This window comes from Dreissena polymorpha, chromosome 7 (assembly GCF_020536995.1).
Source record: "Dreissena polymorpha isolate Duluth1 chromosome 7, UMN_Dpol_1.0, whole genome shotgun sequence".
NCBI lineage: Eukaryota > Metazoa > Mollusca > Bivalvia > Myida > Dreissenidae > Dreissena > Dreissena polymorpha.
This window is the reverse complement of record NC_068361.1, coordinates 78,811,110-78,821,599: the sequence shown is the minus strand read 5'-3', so window position 1 is coordinate 78,821,599 and position 10,490 is coordinate 78,811,110. Positions and strand designations below refer to the sequence as shown.

Below are 10,490 nucleotides of genomic sequence, written 5' to 3'. Positions count from 1 at the left end.
TGTTGTGTAATTTTTTGTATTTTAACATCGAAGACTTATAACATGAATTACATTTCGAAGGAACAAACCTGTGTTTCTGCGATTCATGTAAATTCACTTGCATGGTTGCACATAATTCAAATTTGGTTAATTAAATAATATCAAAAATTTTATGAAGATAATTATGTTGATCAAACTTTATTCAAATGAAATAACTATATAATAAATGGAAGAGAACAATTTTTTTGTCAAGTTAGTCTTTGATTTTCTGAATGCAACACAATCGTCTTAATACTCCATGGATTCGTTTTAGGAGTTGCCGTCCTGTGCCCGACGCCTTCTTCTTTGCTAAGCCACTATTGGCGTCTTCCTTATATGACTGCAGGTACTTTTCGTCAGAGCGGTTCTTGTCATCACCCAGGAGCACGCAATCCTCAATCCCGTTGTCATCATCATTGCAGCCATTGTCATCTGCGCAGCCTTTGTCATATGCGAGACCCTTGTCATCTGCACTGCCTTTGTCATCTGCGCAGCCTTTGTCAACTGCACATCCTTTGTCATCAGCGCAGCCTTTGTCATATACACAGCCTTTGCCATCTGCACAGCCTTTGTCATATGCGCATCCTTTGTCTTCTGCAAAGCCTTTGTCATATTCACAGCCTTTGTCATCTGCACAGCCTTTGTCATCTTCGCAGCCTTTGTCATCTGCGTAGCCTTTGTCATCTGCGCAGTCTTTGTCATATGCGCAGCCATTGTCATCTGCGCAACCCATATCATCTGCGCAGTCATTGTCATCTGCGCAGCCTTTATCATCTGCGCAGCCTTTGTCATCTGCACAGCCTTTGTCATCTGTGCATGCGTTGTCATCTGCTCTGCCTTTGTCATCTGCGCAGCCTTTGTCATCTGCGCAGCCTTTGTCATCTGCGCAGCCTTTGTCATATGCACAGACTTTGCCATCTGCACAGCCTTTGTCATTTGCGCAGCCTTTGTCTTCTGCGCAGCCTTTGTCATCTGCGCAGCCTTTGTCATCTGCGCAGCCTTTGTCATCTGCACAGCCTTTGTCATCTTCGTAGCCTTTGTCATCTGCGCAGTCTTTGTCATCTGCACTGCCTTTGTCATCTGCGCAGCCCGTATCATCTGCGCAGTCATTGTCATCTGCGCAGCTTTTATCATCTGCGCAGCCTTTGTCATCTGCACAGCCTTTGCAATCTGTGCATGCGCTGTCATCTGCACTGCCTTTGTCATCTGCGCAGCCTTTGTCATCTGCGCAGCCTTTGTCATCTGCGCAGCCTTTGTCATCTGCACAGCCTTTGCCATCTGCACATGCTTTGTCATCTGCGCAGCCTTTGTCATCTGCGCAGCCTTTGTCATCTGCACTACCATCGTCATCTGCGCAGACTTTGTCATCTGCGCAGTATTTGTCATCTTCGCAGCCTTTGTCATCTGCGTAGCCTTTGTCATCTGCGCAGCCCGTGTTATCTGTGCAGCAATTGTCATCTGCGCAGCCTTTGTCATCTGCACAGTTTTTGCCATCTTCGAAGCCTTTGTCATCTTCGCAGCCTTTGTCATCTTCGCAGCCTTTGTCATATTCGCAGCCTTTGTCATCTGCGTAGCCATTGTCATCTGCGTAGCCTTTGTCGTCTGCACAGTCTTTGTCATATGCACAGCCATTGTCATCTGTGCCGCCCGTGTCAACTGCGCAGCCATTGTCATCTGCACAGCCTTTATCATCTGCGCAGCCTTTGTCATCTGCACAGTCTGTGTCATCTGTGCATGCGTTGTCATCTGCACTTCCTTTGTCATCTGCACAGCCTTTGTCATCTACACTGCCTTTTTCTTTTGCGCAGCCTTTGTCATCTGCGTAGCCATTGTCATCTTTACTGCATTTGTCATCTGCGCAGCCTTTGTCATCTGCACAGCCTTTGTCATCTACACTGCCTTTGTCGACTGCGCAGCCTTTGTCATCTGCACTGTCATCTGCACCGCCTTTGTCAAATGCGCAGCCTTTGTCATCTGCACTGCTATTGTCATCTGCGCAGCCTTTTTCATCTGCACAGCCTTTGTCATATTCGCAGCCTTTGTCATCTGCGTAGCCTTTGTCATCTGCGCAACCCGTGTTATCTGTGCATCCCTTGTCATCTCTGAGACCCTTGTCATCTGCGCAGCCTTTGTCATCTGCGCAGCCTTTTTCATCTGCGCAGCCTTTGTCATCTGCACAGCCTTTGTCATCTGTGCATGCCTTGTCATCTGCGCTGCCTTTGTCATCTGCAGAGCCTTTGTCATTTGCGCAGCTTTTGTCTTCTGCGCAGCCATTGTCATCTGCGCAGCCATTTTCATCTGCGCAGCCCGTGTCATATGTGGAGCCCTTGTCATCTGCGAAGTCTTTGTCATCTGCGCAGCCTTTGTCATCTGTGCGGCTTTTGTCATCTTCGCAGCCCTTGTCATTAGTGCAGCCCTTGTCATTTGCGCTGCCTTTGTAATCTACACAGCCTTTGTCATCTGTGCAGCCTTTGTAATCTGCGCAGCTTTTGCCATCTGCGCAGCCCTTGTCATCTGTGCAGCCCTGTTCTTTTCTGTTCTGATCTGTGAAATCAAGAGGAAGGCGTTTGTTTGTATCAAAAGGTGTGAAACTAGACTTGGAACTGGACGAGTTATAATATGTAAAAATAATTGTAGAAAACAGAGGAAAAACAGATTTTTTTTCATTTGAAAATTAAGCCGCCTTTTAACTCTCCATTGGTTGTTGTCGACTCAGGCACTACTTTGAAGTACATCTGGTTCTCTTAAATTGAACACCGTGTATGGAAAATACGTTTAGAAGCACCCGGCCGTACTCCGGGGTACTTTTTAGTTTATGTTCCATACACTGGGTTCTTTGCAGTATAATTATGAGTATTCGGGGTAGTTTTAAGTAATACCAATGCCGAGAATGAGCAATCGAGCCATGATAACTCGAGATAGGACCGGGTTTGGAAACGCGATAATAAGGAAAACCGGAGTTCGACTTAAGCATTAAATTTTCTAGTTAACTAACGAAAGACACAATTCACAAAGCATTACTTCGAAATAATCAGAAATTCGGATTAACGGTTTTCGAAATAACGAAGTTATAGGACTTTAACAAACGGTGAGTAAGTCGTTACTTCCCATTCAAAACATTATCTGGTAAAGAGGACACGAACAAACTTGCATCAGTGCAATACAATTTAGAATTAAGAACTAAAGATGATTTTCGGGGCCTCATAGAGACATGAAATAAGGATATTCATTTTTAAAATACTTTATGAAATGATATCAAATGAACATCGATTAAGACGATAAATTTGCATTGTATTTGAAGTGTAAAAGCGGAATTATATAACATTTAATCAAAGATCTACGATAAAACGTACGCCTTATTCTGCGACGCGGCCTGGCGCATAGAAATCCTTCTTTTGTAGCCTCTTCGAGTACGTAGTTCTGCACTCGCCGTCGAACTATTGGGTACATCTCACTGCATGCTACTCGGGCTTCGTGAAGTTCGACTGCAAGTTTCGCTATCATGGGCATAATCACGTCGTTCACGAAAGCTGGATAACCCCCTTGAGATACGAAATACCTTCCAACTGGGGTAAGCTGGAATAAATTGCGCGTCTCTTGATTCAATGCTATATCGTACATTTGCGTTTATTTAAATATTTCTCGATGTGTCGTTGCGTTCGTTCTCTTGTATTGCTTAATGCGTTTCTTATGGCAGTAACGTCAATGACGCCAATGACGTCAAATGACGTCGTGACGTTGCAAAATCGTCCAATCGTACATAAGCTAACATAATGACCGTGGTCCGTTTGCAGTTTTCTGTAAATATTTAAAGCCAATGCCTTAGACATTTATATTAACAAACGTTATCGCGGATACACGGGTAGAGCGTTGATAATAATCATCTCAGTGAATATATCAGAACCATGTTCAAGTTGAATACAGTGATGCTCTCTTTGGTCAGCACGGCAATGTACATTTCCGTATATTATGTTGTACATTGTACGGAATTATTCCCGTCCGAAAAAATGATACTGTATACTTGTTACAATTGCGTCGTATCGAAAATGCTTTGTTTTAGCAGGATATTGTCGGAAAAGGTACACTTATTCTTCCTACGTGTATCTGCCTTTTGTTTACTAGTAGTTTAGTCCACAATAGTGTTGATTGTTCAGGTAAAAAACCAAATCACTTTCAAAATGGCTGCATATTGTTTAACGTCATGCTCACGTATACCAAACTTTATAATTAATGTATCTTATTATTAAAAACTTGCCAAAATATTAATATTAACCTCATTTATGCAATATAAGATGAAATCGAGATTTTGAACCCCGATTCATAACATATCTTACCAATGGGTTTACGAATTGAATTAATAAGAAGTAAACGTGCTATAAACCGGGAACGGGGCTTAATTCATGTGCGTAAAGTGGCGTTCCCGATAAGCCTGTGCAGTTCGCATCGCGAATCAGGGACGACACTGTGAAATAAATTTTTTCCAAAATCTTGATCCGCGAAACTAAATGACTGATTGACTGAGTGAGTGACTTTGTGATTGAGTGACTGACTGAGTGAGGGAGTGATTGAGTGAAGGAGTGAGTGAGTGACTGACTGAACGATTGACTGACTGACTAAATGAGTGATTGATATGCATCTATTTAAAATGTATTCTTTACCATTAAGGCATTATAATGAGCGTATCGAAACTACTGGAAATGCGTCCCTGGATTCTCCCTGTGCTTTGTATTGGAAGCTTAACAATTGTTTATATTCACATTGTCTTGTTTATCTATTCATCTATCCATCCATCCATCCATTCATTCATTAATTTATCTTATTCATCCATTCATTTATCAAAATGATCATCCGTGTTAGTGAGATAAATAACTCTCAAATCTTGAATGCAGCGATTAGATGTAATGAAATGTATTATTTTCCGTAGTTCAAAATACAACAAATGCTTAAATATAATGGTTAGACTTAACCACCAATCAGTCAAGCGGCACCATTTAACATAAAAAATTCTTTAATGGGTCCAGATATCGGAAAAGTAGCACCGGATTCGGATTAAGGAAGACAAAATCACATAGTTTGGACTATCTTATTGTTTTATTTCATTGGAATGTAAGGTGTACTGGGTTTTGCGCTTCTGTTAAAAGGGTGCTGCATTCTTATCGAAATGCACCATTTAAACTCAATAGTTCTTCAACTAATTAAAAATTAAAATTAAAATTAACACCGGATTCGTATTCAGCAACACAAATTCATAGAGATTTCACTATCTTATTGTTTGATTTCGATGGAGCGAACGAGCTATCGAGCGAGCGTATTTCATCTGTGCACGTAAATAGGACGGCATAAGAAAAGGGTGCTTAATGCAAAACATTTATTGATTATAACTTTTTTTATTATTTTGTTTTCAATTTTGTTTTCAAACTTTTAAACAACACTATAAACTGTTTATGTTTTATTAAAAACATTCGTTGTTTCTTTTAAGATACATATGTATTTTTTGACGTTTTGTTTTAATATTGATAACTCTTGAACGGCTTTAGATATCTTTAAAATTCCAACGAATTCGTGATCAGCGTGGTCAAAGGCATATAGACATAAACATCTCTTTATTTTATTTCAACGCTGAGTTTTTTTAAATAAATAAATTATTTATTTATGTTTTAAATGTTACGGACATAACATTCCGCGTACATCGCTTCAATATCATGTTCTTAATTCTATCCAACCTTTCTGCATTATAAAACAAACGTATACAATTTAGTTAAGAAACTAAATCACTCGCAGCATGCCAAAAAATGAGTCTGGGCTTGAACCCGGATCACCTTGGTGAGAAGCGTGTATACCAACAACGGCGCTGAAAGGATGTGCACATGTGTTTTCCCAGAGCGAGGCTGATTTTGTCTTTCAAATGAATTGTGCTGATGCAGCACTTACTGATAATGATTTCTTGACAGCTGATATAAAGATATATGCGAGGGTCGCATGATAGGAAAACATGGCTTGCACACGCTAATCTGGGACGACGCTTTACGCACATGCAATAAACCCGTTTTTTCCCCATTATGCGACTCATATCTAATGCAGGTGTTTCGAATTTCAACTCGAAAAGCAAAATAGGTTTGCCGAATGGTTTCCATGGGTTAGTCTTGGCCCGATGTTCTACAACGCGGTCGTTAGTTTCGAATCTCTGACGACGACATTATCAGTGTGTTCTTAAAGTGATATTATGGGCATTTTTTCACTGATGAATTGAGCTGAAAAGAATTAACTGGTCAAAAGAGTTAGTTAAAATGTGGAAGCAGACCAAGTATCTGCAACTAATCTTGCTACCAGTTGTTTATAAAAAAAGTATATAATTGTATATAAATTATATTCGATATTTTACATGACTCACCCAGTCCTCTAAGCCGAAATGATCCGTAAAACAAAATAGTGTCTTTGTGTCGTATGAACGGATCTGCACTAAAACTAAATTGAGATTGACATCGTACATCAAATCATTTATGTCGTCAGTTGTCAAAACGAAAGTACGGTTGATATTTAAATGCATTATTTTTCTCTTTCTGGGATGTTGTTTTAGTATGTTGATGCTGCATTAACAAATATACATGTGTATGAAGTGAAAACACCAGAAATAAACAACGGTTGCGATAGTCACCTATACACTGTTAGATGCCCATAATATCACTTTAAAGGAGCAACCGGCATTGATTGCTATTAAAATCGTTGATTATACACTAATTGATACACAGGACAAAATGTTCGGTACAAACTCAAGTCGGGTCCAGCGGCATAATAGTGACCAGCCAGGCAGCCTCAAACTGTATGCGGCTTCGGTCAATATATGATTTGGGGTTGCCTGACTGGTCAAGATTATATTTACGCAGTTATTACTTAGTTGACACTGCCTTTAATTCCCAAATATGGAACGGCCGACGTTTATGGCTTTTCTTTGCATCAGAATGTGCAAGGCTATTATCAGTTTAAAAGATTAATATCTTATTCCGAAAGATGCAATCAAAAACGTATATCACGCAGCTTCTAAGAAAATCCCATTCGCCCAAATGCAAGCGAGCGAACTCGGGGATTCGGCAGTGAGATTTCGACAAAATCCCTTTACTTCAATAAATGCACCACAAACGCTGGTCTGTCAACGTCGCTGCCAATGAAATACATGTTGCAGACACACTTGGGAAACAGTTGATAACCACTTAAGGAATGGGCGCGATCGAAAAATGGCTTTTCATCCAGGAGAGAAAGAGAACGTTTTACAAATAGGCACTACTTTCGACAATCACCACATGAAGCAAATATCGTAGTCTTTTTCACGATAATATAATAAAAGAGCCAATCGTGATGCATCGATTATTTCCGGAAATTCAATCTATACATAGATGGTGACGTCACTACGTTACTGTCAGTAAGAACGGTGTGTACACAGTGCTGTAAATTAGCACAATTAACCAGCCATACGCGCATGCCCACAACAAACACATACGCAACGTTTCACAAGTGCACACAACATACATTCACGTGCACACAACATACATTCACGCATTTCTTGCGCGTATCATCACCGCTCATTAACAAAGCATTCAAAACACAATACGAACGCCGCTTGGAACTACTTTCCACATCCACGTCTACTTTCCATTCGCAACTTTTAACTTGCCCCTTTCACTTTCACTTACTGGCACAAATCCGCAATTACATTACTTTGCTCACACACCTAGCAAATTAACATGTCAACATATCACATACATAGTATAAATACATAAATAACAACGTACTAAATCACTTGGCTTATATCTTTGCTCTTCTCAAAAATCAGTGCCATCAAATGCCCCTCGTAACCGATATTCGGTATGTCGACAACAGCCCTTTCAAAAGAGTACAACAACAACAAGCATGGCGCCAATAATGGATATTTACGATTTCACAATGAACTTTTTCGCAAATTAGCAGTCAGAATAGCGTTGTATCAATGTATAACGCACACCATCTTGTACAACAAATACCAGATTTACTTTTGAGTGTTAATAACAAGTTTCCATCTAACAAAAGCTTATATGCCATGTATTACCTCAAAGTGCAAATATACATTCCATTGTGTTCCTTCTCACCCAAAGGTTAGTGAAGTTAGACATTATAAAAAGTACAAATTCAAACTAACAATAAATACTGATTAAATAAGTACAATTTCCTAGAAATGACAATGACTCGTGGTTAAACTATGCAATTGGAGAATAATATAGCCATTTGTCAAGGGTATTGCTTTAGTTTATTTATTATTTTAATAATTTTAATTAAAAGATTTAATTGTGTTGTTTTTAGTAAAAATGCTGCTGGACAGCTTTTCATATGTCACAATTCATAATATTATTTGCCATGTTTCATCATGTTCTAGGTATTAATTATTAAAAATATTTTTGTACAAGTAGTTGTGAAAGGGTTTTGTAAACAATGTTAAATTTGTTCCACGTTCATTTGTTGCTTTACTATATTGGCTATTGTACTAGTTTCAGATCATGAAAATTTAGTTAGAATCATTTGTTATTTATATGGATTTTTATTTTATATGTTTGGTGATAGCTTTTATTGCTATATGTGTCGGTTTTACTTTGTTTTTTAAGTGTTTGCATACCTTCAAAGTATATTGCAATCATGCAAATTCATGGTGCGACTAAGCAAGCCTTAATTCCTATATGGCCTTCTCTGTGAAAAAACTGGGCTTTCCGAGTGTGCGTGAAGAGTTGTCCCAGATGAGCCTATGCAGTTAGCACTCCACAGGCTAATCTGTGACAACACTTTACACAAATGCATAAAGTCCTGTTTACTCTGAGTGCTGATAATATTCTTATTTGAGAGCAACAATTTACAAGCCTGCATATAAGAAAAGTGAGAAAGCTCTATTGAAAACTTATCTGTACATGGCTTGTGCAAATTTTGATTTCTGTGCCTCAGATTTACAATTTAAAACCAGATGTTAAGCCTGGTTTTTCAATGAATAGGGTTTTCCTCTTATACACACTTGGAACATTGTTCTAGCCCTTCTTTTGGCAAAACAGGGCTTAATGCATTGTGTAATGTGTGGTCCCAGATTAGCCCCTGGGGTCTGCACAGGATAATCAGGGACGACACTTTCTGTTAAATTGGAAAGAACATAAAGGTAGTCTCTTCTTAACAAAAATAAAGTCTAGGCAAAAAGTGTCTTCCCAGATTAGCCTGTAAGGGCTGCACAAGCTAATCTGGATCGACACTTTAGGCACATACAATTTCCCAGAGGGCTGTTCATTTATTTAAATGCTCAGGGGTCGTATTCCAGAAGCATCTTAAGTTAAATTGTATTCTTATCCTTAAAGTGGGATAAATTTTTAAGTGTTTCATTTCATATTGCAATTGTTTGGCATCAAAATTTACATGAAAATAACTTCATTATGTCAATGTTATTTTAGGAATACCAAAAAATGATGTATTTCCTTATTAAGTAAAGAAATACAAAACATTGTAATTTTGACCTTAAGTGAAATTATTTAAGAAATTACTTAAGATGTCTTTTGAATACCACCCCTAATGAATGGAAGCACAGCCGTTATTTAATGGGACTTTTCATTTAAGCATCTAGATATCCTTTTTACTTGTTAGATTTAACTTCACTATAACAAGGTTGCACTTTTTCAAAGATAAGTAGGAAGCTACTCAGTAAGTATCAACTCTGTTATCATCTTCATTTACGTCTTGTTATATGTGTTAGATGCATCTATATGTATGATTGTTATATGTGTTAGATGCATCTATATGTATGATTGTTATATGTGTTAGATGCATCTATATGTATGATTGTTATATGTGTTAGATGCATCTATATGTATGATTGTTATATTTGTTATATGCATCTATATGTATGATTGTTATATGTGTTAGATGCATCTATATGTATGATTGTTATATGTGTTAGATGCATCTATATGTTTGATTGTTATATGTGTTAGATACATCTATATGTATGATTGTTATATGTGTTAGATGCATCTATATGTATGATTGTTATATGTGTTAGATGCATCTATATGTATGATTTTGCCTATAAATGGGCATTCATCAAATATTGTTGTACTTTATTTGTGTTAACTGAAGTATTTGTTTTAATATATATTTACTGGTATATGCTTTTTACAATCTATTAAAAGATATACATTGAATCAAATTAAAAATCTAATTTCTCTAGTTAAACTCTAGGATTGTCATTTGTAATAAATAACTCTTTCAAACGAAGACATATCATATTGTGGTCTTGTTATAAGAATTGTTGTTGATTTGTGAAAATGGCATGGCATGAAATAGCTTATTTTATTTCTGGTTAACTCGTACCATACCTATGCAATACCTTACCTATAACCATTACATATTATTTTTTATATTAGAAAATATTAATGAATACCATTATATGAAGTCTTATTTGTCTGCTTAAATGG

At 37.9% G+C, this 10,490-nt stretch overlaps 2 protein-coding genes across 21 annotated transcripts in view; one reads left to right on the top strand and one right to left on the bottom strand.

Moving 5' to 3' along the window:
• LOC127836946 (prestalk protein-like) overlaps positions 1-10,490 on the bottom strand; it is an 88,408-nt gene that overhangs the window by 37,844 nt on the left and 40,074 nt on the right. For 4 of the 12 annotated variants that reach the window (XM_052363599.1, XM_052363597.1, XM_052363605.1 and 1 more), the window contains one exon: positions 640-2,235. The exons of 1 other annotated variant lie outside the window; for it this stretch is intronic. In XM_052363599.1, coding sequence (XP_052219559.1) covers positions 640-2,235 — 1,596 coding nt within the window. Of the gene's footprint in view, positions 1-639; positions 2,563-3,371; positions 3,744-10,490 lie in introns of those variants that run through there. 7 more of the 12 variants (XM_052363598.1, XM_052363603.1, XM_052363609.1 and 4 more) reach the window with 5 other exon arrangements.
• The window catches only part of LOC127836947 (uncharacterized), a 71,121-nt gene that overhangs the window by 30,106 nt on the left and 30,525 nt on the right, over positions 1-10,490 (top strand). The gene's annotated exons all lie outside the window — the stretch shown is intronic.